General features: G+C 41.1%; 1 protein-coding gene across 2 annotated transcripts in view; it reads left to right on the top strand.

Moving 5' to 3' along the window:
- Window positions 1–21946, top strand: part of Slc17a6 (solute carrier family 17 member 6) — a 39746-nt gene extending 17800 nt beyond the window's left edge. For both annotated transcript variants that reach the window (XM_050122098.1, XM_050122099.1), the window contains 9 exons: window positions 3561–3675; window positions 4699–4786; window positions 5890–5976; window positions 9325–9467; window positions 13847–13996; window positions 18412–18544; window positions 20180–20290; window positions 20645–20772; window positions 21611–21946. In XM_050122098.1, the coding sequence (XP_049978055.1) occupies window positions 3561–3675; window positions 4699–4786; window positions 5890–5976; window positions 9325–9467; window positions 13847–13996; window positions 18412–18544; window positions 20180–20290; window positions 20645–20772; window positions 21611–21946 (1291 nt within the window). The remainder of the gene's footprint in view (window positions 1–3560; window positions 3676–4698; window positions 4787–5889; window positions 5977–9324; window positions 9468–13846; window positions 13997–18411; window positions 18545–20179; window positions 20291–20644; window positions 20773–21610) is intronic.
- The last annotated feature ends 642 nt before the right edge of the window (window positions 21947–22588 follow it).

Below are 22588 nucleotides of genomic sequence, written 5' to 3'. Positions count from 1 at the left end.
TTTTTTTTAATATTTATTTATTTATTATGTATACAATATTCTGTTCACATGTAGGCCTGAAGGCCAGAAGAGGGCACCAGACCTCATTACAGATGGTTGTGAGCCACCATGTGGTTGCTGGGAATTGAACTCAGGACCTTTGGAAGAGCAGGCAGTGCTCTTAACCTCTGAGCCATCTCTCCAGCCCCCTATCTCTAAGTTCTTATTGGCTAACTCTTACATCTTAGTTTAACCCATATCTATTAATCTGTATATCACCATGTGGCTTACTGGGGAAAATTCCCACCATCTGTCTCTGGCAGGTCCATGGCATCTCTCCAACTCCACCCTTCTTTCTCCCAGCATTCAGTTCCGTCTTCTCTGCCTACCTGAGCTCTGCCCTATCACCAGGCCCAAAGCAGTTTCTTTATTAACCAATGAAAGCAACACAACGACAGAAGGACCTCCTACGCCACCCTGGAGTGTAGTCAATCAAGCAAGGGCGACATCTTTTAAGAACAATCATACATAATTTACTATGTATTTTGCATGTGCTATGCCTTAGCAGATGCTGTCTGAGAACTGCATGATTTGGCATTATCATCCTACAAACAGACAACACACCTACACAAATAAAAAATGACTTCAGCACTAAGCAACATAATCAAATAGTAGATAGACCATCTTTGACTAAAATACCACTATAGGACACATGGCTAGACCAGAAAACAGGGCATTGTTGAAGGTGGCCGAAGATGTGGTACAGTGTATTAGGGGCCCAAGAAAAACAGATCAGATGATGCCTGAAGAGGATTGAAAAACATGGATAGGACAGGAGGCTTATATGTATGATTGTTCATAATACAACCACTTCTAATTCTGAGCACTTGTGGTTCATTACTTCCTATTGCAATTTCTGCCTTTGTTGTATTCATGTCCAAGACATGAACAGAAGGCTTTCCTTTGAAAGCTTAGCTTCCTGGTCACCCTCAGTAGAGTAAGTTTTCCCTTGTATTTCTGTTAGACTTTGTCAATTACTGCTTCCAGGTTCCTTGTTTTTCTCTTTCCTTCTCCTGGTACACTCTGAGCCTTCCTCGGGCTTCTTGACTGTCAGTAAAAACCTTATCAAAAGAGCCAGGGCCTAGGTTCATATCACAGTCTCATTACTTTCTGTTTCATTTGCCAGTTTTTCTGAGGCATTTTCCTTATTTGAGAAATGAGGGGAGGAAAAAAAAGTCTAACTCAGGCAGTCCATTCTTCAGAAGATTCGCTGAAATCAGAGTTAGAGGCAGTATAGCAAGTGCTCTGAGAATCTTCCTCCCCTATCTGAGTACAATACACGCCTCTGTATCCAGCCAAGCAAGTATTTGAAGCAGTGTACCCAGGTGCACTGGGAGTGGAAAAGCTTCATCAGCCCTGGCAGAGTGACAAGAGGAAGCACAAAGGCTTTCCACACAGGGTAAGACTCCTGCTGCTCCAAAATGCAATTACTTTGATACTCAGTTGCCTAGCAATTGTCTAAAATCAAATAAGATCCTAATCTCAGTTGCCTTCAAAAAGTTTGATACACTTTACTCCTAATAAGTTAGAATAAAGTTAGTGTCCTTCCAGAAACAATGATAATGTTTAGAAGGACAGTTGGGGGGAATTCCTAACTTAGAAGCATTCAGAGCTTGTTGTGTGGTTATAGAAGCAGAAACACTCTAGGATATAGAAAGACTCTAGTAAAGGACACCTACAAAGAATGATGTGGGTGAATTAATACCTGTGTCGATGTGACCTTTAGTGGTTGTGGAGTTACAGCCTGTGAGGTCTTAGCATGATTTAAATTTAGCTCTGATTGTGGTTGGCATTCAACAAATAGTTTATAACTGATTCCACTTTGGGGCTGATTTTGTTGCCTATATGATATCTGATAGTTGCTGCTGACATTGCCTGTTGGGATTGGGAGGGAGAATGCCATTGGTATCTACTGGGTCAAGTTCAAGGATGGAATTAAACATCAGTCCATGCATAAGCCAACATTCAACAACTGAGGATTATCCCTCCAGAATGTCAGTAGTCCTGAACTGGAGATTCCAAACTAAGGAGAGGTATAAGAATTCACCTCTTTCCAACTAATTTATGGACAGTACCATTTTAAAACTCTTCGCAGCAGAGAGAAGGTCATGGCAGGAAGTTATGCTCATAGAAAGCAAATTCAATCCAGATTATCCCAAAATAGCTACAAGAAGACAAATGTGCTGAACAAACCAGATAGAATTGTTTACTGCCACCCACCCCAAAGTTTAGCATACTGTATCATCTTTGACTCCAAATGGAACATGTCATGACTGAGGCAAGAGGGGACAGAGTGTTTGCATGAGGTGGGTTAACCTATCTCCAGTGAGGAGGAAAGGAAGGCAGATGTGGTTACAGATTTTTAAGAAAATTATCAAGCATAGGTTCAAACTTGTCCCTCTAAATGGAGTTGACAGTGGGAAGGCTGGGGCAGACTGAGGAGCCACTGACAGTGGCACCAGGATTTATCCCTACAGCTTGTACTGGCTTTTGGGGAACCTGTTCTCTTTAGATGGATACCTTGCTCAGCCTAGATATAGTAGGGAGGGCCTTGGACCTTCCCCCAAAGCAATGTGTCTAATGGTCTCTGAGGAGCGAGTGGGAGTGGGATGGGGGGACAAGTGAAGGGAATGGGAGGTGGGGAGGGAGTAGAAACTTGGATTGGTGTGTATAATGAAAACAGATACTTTATTTTCTTAAAAAAAGAAAAAAGAAGAGAAAACGGTAAAATTATCTGCCTTGATGTTTGACTTTAACTGAATACATCTCTGAATATTGAATACATCTCTGGAAAAATTGTAGCATCAATGAGGCAACCAAGCCAGACTGAATGGAAAGATTCAAGTGTGACTTGGTGACACTGAGTTAGAGCCTTGGAAAGAGTGTGCTCCTCAAACTTCTGTGCAAGGGGCCAGTTCTGGCATTCTCACTGATGTGTTTTACCTCTTAGTGAGAAAAGTACAGAACCCTTATAAGTGATTAAGTTAAACGAGAATTTTAGTTGCAAAAAGAAAAAGAAACTTTAACAATTTTATTTCCAATTTTTTTCTTTTTTAAATTGATTTTTATTTAGTTCTACATTTTTCTCTGCTCCCTTTTCTTCAGTTATTGTGGATATATGATTCTGTGGGTGTACTTCAGACAAAATCTGCTCACTTCTGTATCCCACAATGAAGAAAAAGAGGAAGAAAAAAAAGAAAATTGACACTGGTACATTAAGGAAGATAAGCACCTGCTGTGAGATCCACCCTTGTGATGTCTGGAGCGTTAAACTAGGATCGCTTTTGGCCCATTCTTGTGTTTGTTTGTTTGTTTGCACATCAAATATTGTGTAACTTTAAGGTAATTCAAGGATCCATCTATGACAGCTAGGCAATCTACATAAGAATTGTTTTCTTCTGTTAGGAGAATATCTACTTTAAAACTGGTTGTAGTTTTCCTTAACCACTTGAGTTGACCCAAGGAATCTTGAGCTGTCCAAGTCTTGCTGAGTCCCATGTCTTCCCATCTCTGTCTTCCAGGGTCTTTGGGGCTGCAATACTGCTCACCTCGACCCTCAATATGCTGATCCCGTCGGCAGCCAGAGTGCATTATGGATGTGTCATCTTTGTTAGGATATTGCAAGGGCTTGTGGAGGTAGGAACTACAGGGTGGCATTATTTCATTTTTGTCTCTGTGGATAAAGAGATGCTAACTGAAATGCATAATGTCAAAATAAAAAGTAAGGCGTGGGAATGTAAGGGGATCAATCTATTTGGGGTTCATGCCCAAGGCTCCATGTATGCATGCTGAACAGGCAAGTCCCCCCCCCACCAATGAACCATATTCCTAGGACTTGGAAGCATTTTTTGAAAAATTAATTTTTAAATTATTTTTTGATTATGTGTAGGTGTGCATGTCTGCATGTGAGCATGTACATATGAGGGCAGGTACCAGAGGAGGCAGAGACTGTTGTGGATGGAAGCTTGGGTTCAACTTAACTGCCAAGTCATCCCTCCAATCTCCTTGAGAATTATATCCTGTGTCCATTTTCCTTTAATACACTGATGTGTTTGTTTAGCATATTCTTAGTCATGTAACTATACAATTGGTTCTTGATGAGGTATCCTGAAGACTTTGAAGGAATGTCTTTAAAAAAAAAACCCAAGTTTGACCTATAAACTGCCCCTTCCCTACATGGAATGTGATAGAAGTAAATAATTATAGAAACATCAAGAGGATCATTCTTTCTCCCAAAATGGAAAAATAAAATATAATAGAATCAAAATTATAGAAAGGGCCAGTTATTGTTAATGTCAGTTTCTAGATAGCTAAACTCTGATTTAGGGTCCTTGTATTGGGGACTACTCAATGTAGTGCCTCACAAAAGGTGTCCAAATTTCACAAGATGTTTAGAATTGCAGGCAAACTGATTGGGGGAGAGTCTTATCTCCCACTTTAATGATAAGAGAATTAGGGTGAGAGAAAAGCCTAAGAGATGAGGGCATCTGAAGAGGCTGTGTGCAGTCATGGTCTGGGCAAAAATGTCTCAGATGGAATTTCATGGGTTCAGTAGGAGCCTGTTGGCACCATCTGATTAGAATCAGGCTCTGGGGAGGGGATGTATAATTTCCAAGTGCCCCTGCATCCTGAGTGGACATATTTGTTTTCCCACCACAGGGTGTCACCTATCCAGCCTGTCATGGGATATGGAGCAAGTGGGCCCCTCCTTTGGAAAGGAGTAGGTTGGCTACCACCTCCTTTTGTGGTGAGCATCGCATACTTGTGGTGGGTTAACAGTTAGGGAATGGATAATGAGTCAAAGTTTGATAAAGTATTTGTGTTTTGACAACTATTTTAATTCTGTAACTCTCACTAGCATCTTTAAACCAGCTTTTCATTGTGCTTTGTATTATTTTAGAAGTTGGACCATTTTCAAATACATGAATTGGTAGTTTAATTCCTGTTTATTTACTTCTTACTTTTGAGATAGCTATGTAGAACTGACTGGCCTGAAACTCCCTGTGTAGACCAGGCTGGCTTTGAACTCACAGAGATATGCCTACCTCTGCCTCCCGAGTGCTGAGATGGAAGGCCTGGCCATCTTAAAAGATTTTTTTTTTATGAGTACCAGATAGTTAGGCAAGAAAATTTTCATTTCTAAACCAAGAAACAATAAAAGCTCACTTTAAAATTCAAAGCTACTATAAATAACCCACCCATAATAAACTATCAGCAATGTTATTACCTGTAAATGCTGAATTTGTACACATTAAGACATGGACTTTAAAATATTCTAGCTTTTGTCTCTATCTGAGATACTATTTTCACAATCATTTTTGATAAGTTTTGAAATAAAAGTAGAAAACACTATGCAAAGATAAAACTGCACGGTTATGTACAAGACAATACATGCCTTTCTAAAAAGATTTATTAATTTTTTTCTGATGTCGGAATATTTGTCTGCATGTATGCAAGTGCACCTAGTGTCTAGTGCCCTCAGAGGCCAGAAAAGAATACCACATCCCCTAATACTGGAGGTATGGATGGTGGTCTGTCACTGTGTGGGTTCTGGGAACAGAGCACAGGCCCTCTGCAAGAGCAATGAGTGCTTTTAATCACCTCTCCATTCCACACCCGGCTACAGCTCTTTAAATTTGCTATGCCCTAGCTACCTAGGTGTTATCTGAGGTATGGTCTTGTGGTTTTGTGTAAGGATGCATAAGGTGAATACGTATTTGCAGGGGTAGAGTGCATGTGTGTGTGCATTCATGGATGACGTTGTTGTATGTGTTTGTGTGAGCCAATCCTGGCACATGCAAGGAGAAAACTTGTATTGCTCTCCCTTACTTTCCTTCTCTTCCCCTCTAGGTTCCTATGCTGGAGCAGTCATTGCAATGCCCTTAGCTGGCATCCTTGTGCAGTACACGGGATGGTCTTCGGTATTTTATGTGTATGGTATGTTACATGTGTTTACAATAGAGTTATGTGTAGGCTAACATGAACTTGATTGTTTACAATGCACAATTTATTTATTTTCTCATCTTAAATACTCTTTATTTCCTGAAGAGAGAAAAAGAAAGCTTTTACATGTGACTTTCCCGCCATTGCTGTCTCTTGTGTTAAAGAGCAATCATGTTGTTAACTAAGAGTCTGATATGATATTAAGTAATGTGCTTCTGAATGTGAGGGGAAAAAAGAGGCTCCTGCTCAGAAACTGCTGAGGGTTAAGGTGTAGTGTGTTTCATTTGTATTTTAATAAATAAAGCTTGCCTGAAGATCAGGGAGTAAAACAACCACACTGGTCAGCTTTACACACCAGGCAGTGGGGACACACACCTTTAATTCCAATAGCCACACTAGTTGCCATAGAAACCGGGTGGCGCATGCTTTTAGTCCCAGTGGTGCATGCCTTTAATCCCAGCCCTAAAGGGGAAGATAAGACAGGAGGAGACAGCTCACACTCTCAGTCTCATTCTAAGATTGCTGGAGGCAGATTCGTCATTTTTTGGACTGCGGTAAGAACCAATGGCTTCTTTGCTTTTCTTACCTGTGAGTTGAACCCCAACTTCTGTCTCTGAGTTTTATTAACCGTGCTACTATTGTTTTTTGGCCACTTTCTTGATTCTGCCTCCTCAGGGTAAATGGGTGTGTGCGGCAGGAAGATGGAGGTCCTGCTAATTCATCAATCAGTTTTGATAGAGTGTCAATAATAACCATTCACGGAAAAAGAAATTAAATCCATTGAGTTCCCACACTGAAATTAAGATATCCTACTGAAGATGTACTAGTAAGAAGCTGAAGGCTTTCCAGATTGCCCTGGAGGTTCTCGTTCCAAGGTGTCTAATACCGTCTTTGGGTATGGGCACAAGGATCTGAAAGACTAAACCACATGGTGCTGTAGAGCGGTGTCTGGCTGCCTCTGAGTTTGGCCACAGCCACTTGTTCTTATGTTGAAATAGTCTCAAAATGGCAAATGCATCTTCTTAGAGAATGGCGACAAACAGTGATTTATCATGAGGGGTCGGCCTTTGGGTAATGAAGATGTGGGTAATTGATAGATTTTTGGATCTGTGAATGTTCTGTAGTGTAAACCATTTATGTGTTTGCCTCTCTCTCTCTCTCTCTCTCTCTCTCTCTCTCTCTCTCTCTCTCTCTCTCTCTCTCTCTCGTGTGTATGTGTGCACGCACATGTGTGTGTACGTGTATCATATGTATGCCATGGCGTGTGTATGGAGGACAAAAGACTATTGTTGGAGCCAGTTCTCTCCTTCCACCACGTGAATTCTGGGACTGGAACTCAGCTGTGTTAGAAAAGTTGTCGTCATCTGCTGGGCCATCTCTCTGGGCCCCTAGAGAGAACTTTTCCATTAGGTTTTCACAAGGGTCTGTGACTCAACACAGTGTGTACTTCGTATGGCTACTTGCTACCCTGATTTGGCTTAGTTTATGACTTACTTGAAGATACTTTGGGACTCTAAAGTCACAGACACATCTCAAATGTTAGTTGTTTCTTAATGTTGACAGGAAGTTTTCTAAAGAGAGAAAGAAAGGGCATGGGCTTGAGTGAGTGGAAAGGTGGGGAAGATATGGGAGGAGTCGGGTGAGTGGAAACTATGATCAGAAAATGGAAGGAATATATTGCAAAAAAACAAATGTGAATTCAAGAATGCCATTGTGTCTCCTTAAATCTCATTTAATATTTACCATTGATTATGAATCAAATGATAAACATTAGATATTTGAAAAATCATACAAAGCATGCTAGCTTGCTGTCTGTGACAGAAACTGGATCTTGAATAAAACATTCTGTTTTTGTTTTAAATATTAATGTGGTAAACCTTGGACAGTAGAGTAAATGGAAGAAGTTAAGAGCTACACAAACCCCAAGTGGCTCAGGACACAGGACATGAATCTGTTTCTGGTCCATGGTAGTGATGAAGAGAGTGACACCCAGGATGTGTTTGATAAGTTCAACTAGTGAGCATGACGCGCAGTTTCAGGCATGCTAGACAGACCCATCAGAAGAACTCAATGCATGAGCGTCAAGGTATGGAATGCTCAGCTAGTAGGTGCTCAGTGTGTGATGCCCACGGCCCTTTGAGGTGGAAACAGCATCTCCTTTTTTGTGTGAGTGCCAAAACTGGGCCTTGTAGTACACCCTGAAATCCCAGCACTTAGGACACTGGGGCAAGAGGATTCTGACTTAGAGGTCAGGCTACAGCATAAAGCAGCATAACCCTGATTCACAAAACTCAAACCTTTTTCATTTTGTAGTGGATGTCTGGAGTGGTCTGTTCTTCAAGGATTTATGCAATCAACGAATGACACAGTTGAGATTTTAGACTAGGAAAATCCTGCCGTAGCAACTGCATCTATTAGAGATTCCCACAACATCTGGCCTCAAATCACATTTGTTTCCATGTTCAGTGATTAAAGGGAAGAGAGCACACCAGCAGCTACGGACAGCATTAAGGAAGACGCCTTAGGGACTAAGCAGAGAAGCAAGAAGTATTAGTGAGCTCAGGGGCCTTCAGATTGGCACCCAAGGGACAAGGCAGAGAGGCTGAAAGAAAAATGTGTGGCCAGTAGTGGGAAAGCAGGATAAATCACTTGGAATTCCTCCTCCTGTTAGTGCTTACAGATTTGTAGTGTACAGCAAGAATACACATTCATGGTGAGGGTGGTAAATTAAGAAGAGAATTGGAAGGGAGAGAAAACAGTTTGTGGCCCAGGAATGTAACCTACCAGCCCAAGAATTAAAAAGTCAACGAAGTCTGAACTAGGATACCCAGTGTAGGGGCACATCATGTGAAGGGCTTCTCTATTAGTCGTGGAGTTCTCTAATCATCTAATGTGGTTATTTAGGCTGGCAAACTCTTCTGTGTTTTACTGAGTAAATAAGAAAAATATTCACCTCTCACTCTATGGGATCCTCCAGAAACGAATAACTTGGTCTTCTTCCTTATTCTTCCACTGTCTGGCACTGTGTCTAGCCTGGGACAGCTCGGGAACAGAGTATGGGATGTGTGACTAAGCTCCCAACTTCTATCATGTAGTAGCTGCTTGTGAGTATTTTGGATATCAGTCATACCTAACTAGACACAAAGATACGAACCTTGATGCTAGCCTCTGAGAAACCTGATGTCCAGAGACAGAGGACAGGAAGCAGTAGCTAAAGTCAGTGCCCACACCAAACCAAATGATCCTCATGGAGATTACTGTGTCTCTTCAACCTTTAACTGTTAACTCTATTTCTGAGACTTTGATCCCCTCCTTGTTAATCCTTTGTTTGTTTGTTTGCAGGAAGCTTTGGCATGGTCTGGTACATGTTCTGGCTTCTGGTGTCTTATGAGAGTCCTGCAAAGCATCCTACCATTACGGACGAAGAACGTAGGTACATAGAAGAGAGCATTGGAGAGAGCGCGAATCTGTTAGGCGCAATGGAAGTAAGCGTTTCATTATGGTGTCTATACGTAATTTTGCTGTTCATCCCACCTTCCTGGCTTAACTGCACTGCAGTTCCTTTTCAAGTAAAAGCCTGGCACCAATCTCTCTCTCTCTCTCTCTCTCTCTCTCTCTCTCTCTCTCTCTCTCTCTCCCACTCCCATCCCTTCTCCATGATCTTCCAGAATGATTGCTATCTTCTTCACTTTTTTTCAAAGAAAAGGAGATGGGTTAAGTGGTTCTCTACCTGTGGGCTGTTATCCCTCTACAAACCTTTATCTCTAAAAAATATTCACATTACAGTTCGTAATGATAACAAAATTACTGTTATGATGTAGCAATGAAAATAGTTCTATGGTTGTGGGTCACCAAAACATGGGACCTGTAATAAGGGTCACAGCATTATGAAGGTTGAAAACCAGTGGGTTAGAGGAAGAGCACAGTCTGAATTTCTGCTTCCTCTACCCCATTACCTTTTCTTCCTTTTGTTTAAATTGATTTTTATTGAGCTCTACATTTTTCTCTGCTCCACTCCCTGCATCTCCCCTCTCTGCTCCAACCCTCCCCCAAGGTCCCCATGCTCCCAATATACTCAGGAGATCTTGTCTTTTTCTACTTCCCATGTAAATCAGATCTCTGTATGTCTCTCTTAGTGTCTGCATTGTTGTCTAAGTTCTCTGGGATTGTGGTTTGTAGACTGGTTTTCTTTGCTTTATGTTATCTTTCTTCTTACTAGGTTTCACGTGTTCCTGTCACTTCCAAAAAAAAAATTAAAATAAGATCAAATGGAACTAGAGCTTTTTTCTTTTCAGAATACATTTTTTCACATTTTTATTATTTTTTAAAAGAAAACAAACTATCTTTTTTCATTTTACATACCAATCCCAGTTCCCACTCCTGCTCCTCCTTCCATCTCCTCCACCTATCCCCCACACTGCCCCCCATCCACTCCTCAGAGAGGGTGAGGCACATTGCTTTGGGTAAAGTCCAAGGCCCTCCCTACTATTTCTAGGCTAAGCAAGATGTCCCTCTAAAGAGAATAGGTTCCAAAAAAGCCAGTACAAGCAGTAGGGATAAATCCTGCAGTCACTGCTAGTGGTCCCTCAGTCTGCCCCAGTCATACAACTGTCATATACATTTGGAGGGACTAGTTTGGTCCTATGGTTTTTCCTTTCCTATCTAGCAGGAGTTGGTGAGTTCCCATTAGCTCAGGTAAACTGTTTCAGTGGGTGTACCGATCATGGTCTTGACCTCTTTGCTCATATTCTCACTCTTCCCACTCTTCAACTGGACTTTGGGAGCTCAGTCCAGTGCTCTGATGTGGGTCTCTGCTTCTGTTTCCACCAGTTTCTGGATGAAGGTTCTATGGTGATAGTTAAGATATTCATCAGTCTGACTTCAGGGCAAGGCCAGTTTGGGCTGCTGCTCCTTTATTGTTTGAGTTTTAGCTGGGGTCACCCTTGTGGATTCCTGGGAATTTCTCTAGTGCCAGGTTTCTTGCTAGTCACATAATGGCTCCCTCAATCAAAAATATCTCTTTCCTTGCTCTCATCTGTCCTTCCCCCATCTCAACTATCCAGTTCCCTCAAGTTCTCCTCACCCCTTCCCTCCTTCCTCATTTTTCCCTTCTGTCTTCCCTACTCCCCCAACCCTCACCTCCTGCTCCCAATTTTGTCAGGAGATCTTGTCTAGTTCCCCTTTCCAGGTGGATCGATGTGTGATTTGCTTAGGGTTCACCTTGATACTTAGCTTCTCTAGGATCGTGAACTATAGGCTCAATATCCTTTGCTTTACAGCTACTATCCACTTATGAATAACCTACCATGTTCATCTTTCTGGGTCTAGGTTACCTCACTCAGGATATTTTTTCCTAGTGGAGTTAGAACTTGTATTTCAAGTTTTTTTTGTTTTTAATGTTATTAGACCAAATTCTTCATATGAAAGTGCAGGTGGCACGGTCACAGTTGTTCTGTTTGAATATTGCTAACACAGCCAACAATGCTCTCTCAGCAGCTGTACTGTCCCAGAAATCTGTGACCAGAGAGTTCCCACAGAGAGCACTCAAAATGCCCCAGAGAGATAACTAAAAAGGGAAGAGACAATACCGAGAGTACCAGGGACAGCAGCCCAGGGTGCTTCTTAAAGGAGCCCAGAGCAATGCATGCTCAGGTGGACTGGAGAATGCTATGTATATTGGACCAGCAGCAAGGGAATAAGAAGCTAGGGAGTATAGGAAAGTTTAAGAAACATGTCTCAGGGATGTGGTCCATTTCTTTCAGAGTTTGGGAGCAATAGACTAGCCCAAGAATGTTCACAGCCTGCGTATGAATTATAGCCTGATGAAAAGGCATGCAGTATGGGCCACACATGAGGCCTATGTTTCTCAGGAAACATAGCTCCAGAGCTCCAGACAGGTCCATCCACAGTTGAAATCTTATCCTGTTTGTTTGTTTGCTTTTCTTTAGACAGTTTCAAACTTTTGTCCCACGAATGTGCCATATTCTCTTCCATAGAAATCTATCAGATTTAACACAACCAGCAGTGACTCACTGACACTGCCCAAACCAGGGTCTCAGGGTCACATTCAGATTTCCACCTAACCCCTGTAAGAATCACCCTGCCTGTGTAGTTAGTCTCTTATAATCACTTGTTCTGGGCGTGGATCCAATGAAAGATCACAGATTACAGTCAACTGGCTGTCTTAAATCTTTTACGTTGTTCTCTAAGGGATAATTTTAAAGGTGATATAGATACAGAACAATGTGAGGATCATATTTGGGCAAGTTGCTGTCATAACCACATTCACAAGGCAGCTGAACAAGCAGCACATTGTCAGAATGCCATACATCTGCCTGTAGTTCCTGGTAATTTTTAGGCAAAAAGTAAGAGAGTTGAGGGCTGGAGAGATGACTCAGTGGTTAAGAAAGAACAGTGACTGTCTGTTCTTCCAGAGGACTAGAATTCAATTCCCAGCACCCACAGGGCAGCTCACAGCCATCTGTAATTCCAGTACCAAGGAATCTGATGCCCTTCTCTGGTTTCTGTGGGCACTGGGCACACATGTGGTCCGTAGACAGACATTGAGGCAAAATATGTATATATACAAGATAAAATAAATATATCTTTACAAAATTAATACTTTTCCTGTTGGGAAAATGCTTTACCGTTTGAGGAATACAGTTTCAGGGAAGATAATCATGCTATGAGCAAAGACATACTCTGCCAGTAGGAATAAACATTGCTGATCTTATCCATTCCGCACACGGAGGAATCCTAATGCACACATTCCTGTGTTTGGCCATTTTTATTTATCTGTAAAGTATTTTCATCATTTGTGACATATAGGATTAAAACAAAAATACCTATCCCTTGGCGCTTACTATCATGCTTTCACAAAGCAAGCATTACCAAAAGCTGCAGTGCTTACTCTGTCTCTCTGTCTCTCTCTCTCTCTCTTTGGTATCACATACATTTCTGATCACCGCAACGTGAGTTCTTGCTATTCTATGTTTTGAGTGATTTTTGAATGTCTGAGCACAGACAGTTTAATACTAACAATTATGGGGTTAGACACTCAGAAGTAATTACCAAATCTGTTGAGGAAATTTGCTTCCTGTGTTGATCATATTATCATGACAAGGACACGATTAACAGTGAATGAGGTTATTTTGGGAGATCATTTCTTTGGCAGCTACAGCTTTGGTCTTCAAGAGAAAGTATTTGTGATTATGATAAATAGTTTGAAGTCAATAAAATATTAAGTACATGAGGTTTAGTTTTTAAAGGTATTATAACCACAGCAAATCATCCCCAGGTATTTTGTTTTTATTTTGAAGAGACTCAAATGTCATAATTAGTTGGCCATGATGTCCTGGGCTGTACCTGGTGAATCTCAACACCACAGAACTATTTCTGGAACTTATACCCCAGTGTCATAAAATGTATAGTTCTCCACTAACTGTCAAGGGAATTTACAGAGAGATGATGGTCGAGGCGACAGAGAGGGTGGGCAATAACATGTTCTTTTATTTTCTTTCTTGTCCAAGTGCATTCAACTTTCAAGATGTTAGATTTCATGAAGCCATTGATTTGGCAGTATTTTACTGGGGGGAAAACTGCTTTAAAATCTTATTTAACTAGAACCCACAATTTTGGAATTTATTTTCTCTGTATATGAATTTTGCATACTTTAAAAACCAGACTGCTTAACCCGAAGAATAGACTGGGGTTGTGTTTTCTCTGTTCATGATTATTCACACGCCTAAGTCAACTGGAAAGCTGCCATTGCCATCCCATCCCATACTCGTGTTCCGGGCCGTGCTCCTGAAAACAGAAAGTCCAAACACGCTAAGCCAGAGTAACACTCTCTTTGGGTTTTCAGAAATTCAAGACCCCGTGGAGGAAGTTTTTCACATCCATGCCCGTCTATGCGATCATCGTTGCAAACTTCTGTCGGAGTTGGACCTTTTACTTACTGCTCATCAGTCAACCAGCTTATTTTGAGGAAGTATTTGGATTTGAAATCAGCAAAGTATGTACAAGTTCACTTTATTAAAATACTGGATAATGTCTGTATTTAAGTGAATATTCCTTCCTTTAGCCAAAATTTTGTCTTCAAACCTTCATGATTTACTTTTTGGAAAGGTGTGTGTGTGTGTGTGTGTGTGTGTGTGTGTGTGTGTCCCTTATTCTATTCTGTTCCCTGCTAGAAGTATCTCTTTATTTCTGGGGTTCCAGGCAAAAAGAGTCTCATCTCTGCCTTCCTGTAGCTTACATCTCAGTGGATCTGAGCAACGATGCAGCCCTTTTCCTACACACAAAGAGTACGACTTTCAGTCCAAGGCAAGCAAGCTGCTACAAAAAAAGACAACCCATTCTAATGGAACTGTGCTTCAGTTATTATCAGCCTCTTCTCCGTCTGTGTTCTCAGACCTGTCCAGTTGAGAGAAACAACAAACAAAAAAAGCTGAAAACGCCCTTCTACTTTGTTCATTTTTTGAGTCTCTTATAGGATACGTTGTTTTATTCAGAAACGCAGCACTGCTTCTCTCTCCCGAATATTTGCAGTTTTGAACGTATAGACAAAAACATCTTGTATTGCCAATTCACACACACAGGGTGTGTAAGACAATTTGTTTATAGGTACAGAAATAAAAGTATTTTCAGATTTTCTAGAATGGAGAACTCAACTTTAAACACTCCTTTTGTGTAGGGATAGAAAATTCTAGCAGTTTCTTTCCTACTCACGAATAACCTCATCCGGTAGACCAGACGGATAGCTATCATCATTCCTGTTTGACTTGGCAAAACAGAACTGAGGGTAATTATTGAAATCACCTAAAGGTATACTAACTAGTTACACACTTACGGCATAGATACTCATTTCTGTTCCAATCCCCTGTACAGTGTCATACATCAGGGGACCTGTGTACATCTAGCCACACACTTAACAGGTCCGTGTTGAGAGCCAGCTCTGCGCTCTGTGTGCAGCTCTCTGCTGAGTTCTGAATCCATTTATCTTTGCTGGCAGTGATTGTGCCATTTCCCCTTGTGTTGTTACATAAGTCCAGCTGGGCTCGGGCTCTTCATATTGTGTCTCTACTTGAAAGGCTATCTGAGAGCTGGGCTAGAGAAAGCCTAAGCGGGGCAGTGGCTGGCCTAAGAGCTCTTCTGAAGCGGCCGTTTCTAAGGAAACAGCTCCCTTCTCCCTGAGAAGAATGGCTGCAGTAGACCAGCCTCTTCTCCCTGGAGCTGATCAAACATCGCAGGGCAGACTTGGGACCTCGGAGAGTGTCACACCTCTCGACAAAGACTGCTGGAGGTGTGAGTCCATTTTCACAATCTAGGGCAAATGTGACACGCGGAGACTATTAATAAAGCCAGGACTCGTGGGGGTGGGAAGAGATGCCAAGTGGTGGTAATGACATGATCTTCCTGTCTCCAATTAGTTGAAAACACCTGAATCAAATCAGGGGCAGTGTGCACAAACTAAATGAACTTACATATGGATAGATTAATTAGCTTGCTATTTTTAAGCTAAAGCTCCAGTTACATTCTCCATGCTGTGTGGACTGAAGATTTTTTATTAAGCTGATAAAAATAATGTTTTAAATTCTCCAACTTACTTGAAAAAAAAATTTGAGATCACGGTGGACGTAGGAAATCTAGGCGTGTCCAGGTGATTGTGGCTTTGAACCCAAGCTTTACAATGAAGGGTTGGCCTACAACTTGGGGTTGAATTTTGAATAATTAGCATCCTTAATTTTCTTATCTATAAGTGAGAGCTTTAATACTATCTTTCAGAAGTGAAACAAATTTTATAAAAAAAATGATATGCTTGCATAGAAGGTGGCTTTCTCAAACCTCACTAACGTGGATATCCTATAGATAGAACCACACAGGGAACACCTTAATCTTCATTCCAAAATGCTTCCTTAGTTAAGACAAAATGAGTTCACATGCATTCTCTCTCTCTCTCACACACACACACACACGCACGCACACACACACTGTATACAGTATTGCGTAGTTATATATAGGACCTAATGTATGCATACACTGTACATAAATGTAAGTGAACTATATTAGTTAACTCTTTGTGTATGGGTTGTGTGTGCATTTGTGTGTGTGTATGTGTGTATGTGTATTTCCCTATAGTATGTACGTAAGTATTTTCAGCTCCTCTGAGAATGGCAAATCAGAGTGCAGTCAATTCCAGGATTTTAATGAGCACCTTTAAACCTCAAAATACAGGGGCCAATCAAATGAGAGGACACATTTGTTTCCTTTGAGTTCCTCAGTTGGAGAGGCTGTGCTTCATGCTCTGCCTCTTGACAGCTTCAGAAAATGGTTCAGATACAGTTGGCACAGCAGAGGGAGGAGGGGTGCTCGAGGACTTACTAAGAGGAATAGGTTGCAGGTGATAACTACCCATCTCACTCTCCTAAAACCTTCGGACAATGAGCAAACTAAAGGCAATCCAAGAGGGGACAGATGAGTAGGACTGTGTGAAGAACGAATTATCCATAATAATAAGTCACCAGAGCTGAGAAGACCTAAACATGGATAAGTTTCAGGAAATTTTGCCTAGGAAACTAGAGGATCCCATCTTTCCAGGCACTAAAGCGGAGACCAAAACTTACCTCTCAGTGGTCTCTAGCTGTTAGTTCCTTGCATCTGACTTCCTGACTCTGCTGAAAGAGTAATAAACGAAGGTTTTTATCTTTGCTCTTTGCTAATGCAAAGTGGAAAAAATGTTTATCCGAATGAACAGTAGGTAGCTGAGGCTGCCCAGTGTAAGGCTCTTTTCAGATGCAACACCTTTCAGACGGACAGGAAACGTCACTCCCAAGCAGGTAGCCTGCCTCTGTGAAATGAAAGCATGTCCTGGGTTTCTGGGAAAACCTTTACTTGTGTGCTCTGGGATGTGTTCTCTGCAGCAGCCTCCTGATTTACGTTGTATTCTGACATATATCTCTGGTGACTGAGAATAAAGGACCACTGTAGTTTTCCAACATGCTATTCTCAAAATCAATGATATTTTCCACTCACTCAATTACCTTTTCTTTTTATTTATGCCACGTTTGCTGAACACCCACTTGCAAGTAAACAAGCAGTTTATACGGCAATGCCCTATTTAAATTTCCTTTTTCCCCCACAGGTGGCCCATTTGCTGAGCATATGCACAGTAAGAGCTCGGTCTTTAGAACTCTGTGTAGTACTGTTTAAAAATTGCCCCTTCAATATCAGCTTCCTCATTCAATAATAAAAGTATAAAAATTCCCACCCTAAGCAGAAGAGGGAACCCAACAGTTTAAACCTTTAATCTGTCTTGGAGCACTTTTCTCTCTCAACTAGGCATGGCCATAATCCTCATTGGTGAGTGTGAACAACATTCTGTGTGCCACTTCCAAACAAAGAACAGAATCTGCCTTTCATATCTCCAAAAATCTACATGGAAGATGCGCTTAGTCACAAACAATACATCCCAGTCTTTCCCTTGCCCAACGTTGTCCAAAGTGAGGACATCTATTCATGTGGTAATAGCCCATTTAAGTGTGTTATTTTATTTTCATATACCCTCTCCCTCAGTGCCTAGGGAACTGCCTCTTGTTCATAGCTAATTGTTAAAAATGTGTATTGAGCCAGGTGGTGGTAGCGCATGACTTTAATCCCAGCACTCGGGAGGCAGAGGCACAGAGTTTGAGGCCAGCCTGGTGTACAAGAGCTAGTTCCAGGTCAGCTAGGACTGTTACACAAGGAAACCCTGTCTCAAAATACAAACAAAAAATGTGTATTGAAGGAGTGCTAGATTTGGGGTTGTCCTAATTTTTATGAAATTAGTTTAAAGGCTGCATACCACAGTATAACCATGTGACTGCATTTGACTGTAAATGAGTAAAATTGAAGAACTCACGTGGGGTTTTCATAACTGAAATCTGTGCTATGAAATTTAGAAGAGGTGTCTTAAAATGGAAATGTGTAGTCTTTCACCTTTTGAATAAATTGGAAAATTTGCATCCAGCCTTGCTGAGGGCCGAAGGCATCTCTTTCCTCCCGAGATCCCTTCCTCTGCATTCTCCCTCTCATCAATGATGCATTTGTGCGAACACACTTACGGACGTGAAAGGATAAACAAGCATGACTCACTGACGAGATTCAGAAGGGTTGATTCATGAATTCAGAACACACTGAATCATAACGTAGCAATAGAAGTTTTCCTTCTTTAAGAATACAGAGAAAGGATCAAAGTAAATTTACTTAGCTTTCCCGATTTACTCTGTGGACATTACTGCTTACTCTAGGAGAACAAGTTTGCATTTGGAAACAGTGTTTTGCCTTCCTTGACTCAAGGAGCAGATGAAGACAGATTCAGAATGCCAGGGTCACTCAATTGCCTGCTCTCTTTATTCTCTCCTGCTTTTCTCCCCCTCTGGCTTTGGTCAGGTTGGCATGCTGTCTGCGGTCCCACACCTGGTCATGACAATCATTGTGCCTATCGGGGGGCAAATTGCAGATTTTCTGAGAAGCAAACAAATTCTTTCAACAACTACCGTGAGAAAGATCATGAATTGTGGTGGTAAGTATCTGTGGAGTGGCAAGCATATGTTCCTGTCTGAGGGCTCTGTGATCTACATGTATGAATCTGATTTTCTACATGTGGTTAGATATGCGCCTTCATAGCTTATTTCAAATCATTTTCCCATGGCCAAGGTTTTTAACACTCATTTTCAGACCCCCACTTAACAAAGTCATTTGTATACATTGTCACTAAACTTCTAGTCACTAAAACTTCAGGTTAATTTGGACTTAAGAAGCATATAATGAATGCCCCAATAATCTCTGACATAAATTATTAGCCTTATGTCTTTCTGAGGTATATTGTCCATATTGGTATGAATGAGAAATATTAGTAGTCTGATGGAGGAGGGTCATCTGTCTATCTGTTGCTTTCATTAGTTAATTAATAAAGAAACTGCTTGGCCTGATAGGGCAGAATTTAGATAGGCAGAGTAGACTGAACAGAATGCTGGGAAGAAGGGAAGTAAGGCAGATGCTATAGCTCTCCTCTCCAAGATGGATGTAGGTTAAGATCCTTCCTGGTAAGCTACCACCTCATGGTGCTACACATATTAATAGAAATGGGTTAATCAAGATGTGAGAATTGGCCAGGAGGAGGCTAGAGCTAATGGGCCAAGCAGTGTTTAAAAGAATACAGTTTCCGTGTAATTATTTTGGGTAAAGCTAGCCATGCGGACCCAGGCGGGACAAAAAGCAGGCCTGCCCGCAGCTTCTACCACAGTAGTCTTCGTTTCTTTGTAAAAATTATACTATAATTTTATAAGATAAAAAATTTTTACCATAATTTTATACTATACTTTTAAAAGTTATAGCAATTTTGTTGGGTTCAGTCTGACTTAGGCTTGTAAGGTTTTATGCATACTGTCACAATGGCTGTGAGTTCATATATGAAGCTGCCCTGCTGTGTCAAGAAGACACTGTTTCCTTATAGTCATCTGCTGACTCTATTTCTTACACTCTTTCTGCACCCTCTTCCACAATGATCTCTGAGCATTTGAAGATGTGGGTGTGTGTGTGTGCGTGCACGCATTTGCGTGCACATGCACGCAATATCTATGTTCTGTTTGGTGCTGGGACTTCTGTAGTCTCTTATTCTCATTGATCATTATCTACTGCAATCAGAAACTTCTCTGATGTGGGTTCAGAGATAAGTTCATAAATGTATTTAAAGGTAAGTCATTAATAGCATATTGATTTAGCAGAGGAATATTAGAAACTTCTCACATAAGACTTGTCTAACCTCAGGTTCTTGGCCTGGTGCCTGCCATATAGGGGTTGATCTTGTGGAGTAGGATTTAAGTCACATCAATGGTTGTTAAGTCAATTATATTTATGCCACTGTTGCTTTGGATTTCCTCTAGGTAAGGAGCCATCAGCAATTGGTAGTTGATGAGAGGAGAACTGGTTCTTTAAGAGTGTAGCCCCTAATAAGTTGACCATAATCCAGTAGAAGGCCACATATTTGACTTGATTGCTTTTTTGTTTCTTTTTTTTTTTAAACAAGGACACACAATTGGATGAGTAAGAAAGCGAGGGTGGTTCTAGGAGGATTTGGGGGAGGAGATGAATATGATCAAAATACCTTGTAAACAATTCTCAAAAAACTAATACTCTTCTGTGCTTGCCTCCAAAGGTTTTGGCATGGAAGCCACCCTGCTTCTGGTTGTTGGCTACTCTCATACTAGAGGAGTGGCCATCTCCTTCTTGGTGCTTGCAGTAGGATTTAGTGGATTTGCCATCTCTGGTAAGAGTTATCTTCTTTGTCTCTCTACATTACATCTTGATTTTGCTAGCAATTATCTATGTGTTGGAAAATGGTTATAACATTCAGAAACATCACTTAGAATTATTATTGCTCACCTTTCCTCCGACTGTTTCTTTCTTTGTACTTGATCAGTTTGTTAAGAGAATGTTTGCAGTGAGCCATAATAAGTATTGGAAAAGGCACATCCTTTCTTTCTCTTGATGCCCTTGAATGGAGTTATGAAAAGCACATGGTGTGCACCCAGTATCTTTTGGGAAGATGTGTTCTGATGTTCTCTACCTTGCTTCTTCAAGCTGATGCCATCTTGAGCCAACGTTTTTGTGTTTGTTTCAGGATTCAATGTGAACCACTTGGACATTGCTCCAAGATATGCCAGTATCTTGATGGGCATTTCCAATGGTGTTGGCACACTGTCGGGGATGGTCTGCCCTATCATTGTCGGTGCCATGACCAAGAACAAGGTAGGAGAGCAATTCTATTGTAGAACATTCTCTCTTATGGTTGGGAAAGGGCTTTGTTGTTCTTGGGGTGTTCCATTCACTTCGAAGTAAGAAGCACAAATGAAGTACAGAGGGACAGATCTCTACAGTAACTTCTGGAAGGTCCAGCCTCTCCAGTCATCAAGCAAGGTGTTTCTCAAGCCCTTCCAATAGCCCACAGATTATTTCCTTATTTAAAAATGTTAAGGAGACAAGCTACATATAAGAGAAATGCCTATTATTGATATCCCCTTTGTGGCAAGAATGTCATTCCCAAGCCCCTCAACCCTTTGCCCCTAGATTATAGAATAGACAAACAGCCTTTCCCAACTTTATTCACCAATCTCAATTCAGAATTGAGTTTATGAGGAATATTATTATTTAGAAGTTCTTAAATATACATATAGAGCTTCAAATTTGAGGTTTTATAGATGGACATGAAGGAAATGAATGAGAAAGACAAAGCAATGGAGAGCTGGCTGGGATGGCACATGCCTGTCACTCTAGTGTTGAGGAGAAAGAACCAAGTTTGAGGTCAGCCTCAGTTACATAGTGGATGCCCCCAACCAGAAAAATATAAAAGCTAAAGACTAATTAATAAATGTAAAAGAGAATATTCTTGAACTCAGCAGACAAGAGTTTATTTCCAACTTTTATCCTAAAAATTTAAATAACAAGGCAAATAGGTTTATTGGAAGTGTTTCCATGACATTGGTAACCCCAAAGATAGCATCATGAGAAACATGGCGGCAGAGCATGCTCCCAGGGCGGCTTTCCAATCATGCAGTTCGCTCTCACAGCCCGGCTTTTCTCACCACAGTCCCGCGAAGAGTGGCAGTACGTCTTCCTCATCGCTGCGCTCGTCCACTATGGCGGAGTCATATTTTATGCAATATTTGCCTCTGGAGAGAAGCAACCTTGGGCAGACCCTGAGGAAACAAGTGAAGAAAAATGTGGCTTCATTCATGAAGATGAACTGGATGAAGAAACAGGGGACATCACGCAGAATTATATAAATTACGGTACCACCAAGTCTTACGGCGCCACCACACAGGAGAACGGAGGCTGGCCTAATGGCTGGGAGAAAAAGGAAGAATTTGTTCAGGAAGGAGCACAAGATGCATACACCTTTAAGGACCAAGATGATTATTCATAACGAAGCTAGTCACTGGATACATTTTTAGTGTTGTGATTAAACTAATTGTGATTGCACAGAATAATTTAAAAAATGTGGTGTAAACATGTAAACACATCAGCCTAGCAAGTCTCGCTATTTAAAAAGTATGAATTCAAAACAGACCACGAGATCCCATCAAGCGCAATCTGTGGAAGTTGTCGCGTTATGTCATTTCCATCCAGGTCATTCATCCTTTCGTTTGTGATTTAAAGGTTTACTGTAGAAATAAGTAGGTATTCGTTGGCCCCACCGCCTTGTGAGTGGGCACAACTGACACAGTTGGCACATGTCATCCGACAGATATTAGGAAGCCAAAGCTACTTGATCATGCAAACTGCACTGATTTATTGATTACACTGGACTGCAAAATATCCCAGGGAAATCCTGTCTATGGGCATGGTAAAATTGGAAAGCTGGCTAGATCAGGTATGAACTATGATCATTATGTGTTTATCATGGATTGGCTTTACCTTTTCATTGAAGAAATACATTGTATACTACCAGCTAGCAGCTCATACCGAATTATTGTTAAGAGTACACAGTGTGTGATATTTTGTGATCTTCAAAGCGCTTATCTTACAGTGTTTTGTGAAATGCTTGGGCACAAACACTTATTTTTTA

The sequence above is a fragment of the Alexandromys fortis genome, unplaced genomic scaffold (assembly GCF_014885135.2).
Source record: "Alexandromys fortis isolate MF-2015 unplaced genomic scaffold, M_Fortis_MF-2015_v1.1 scaffold_170, whole genome shotgun sequence".
In the NCBI taxonomy this organism is placed as follows: Eukaryota; Metazoa; Chordata; class Mammalia; order Rodentia; family Cricetidae; genus Alexandromys; species Alexandromys fortis.
The sequence above is the reverse complement of the archived record's forward strand: the minus strand, read 5'-3'. Positions and strand labels throughout refer to the sequence as shown.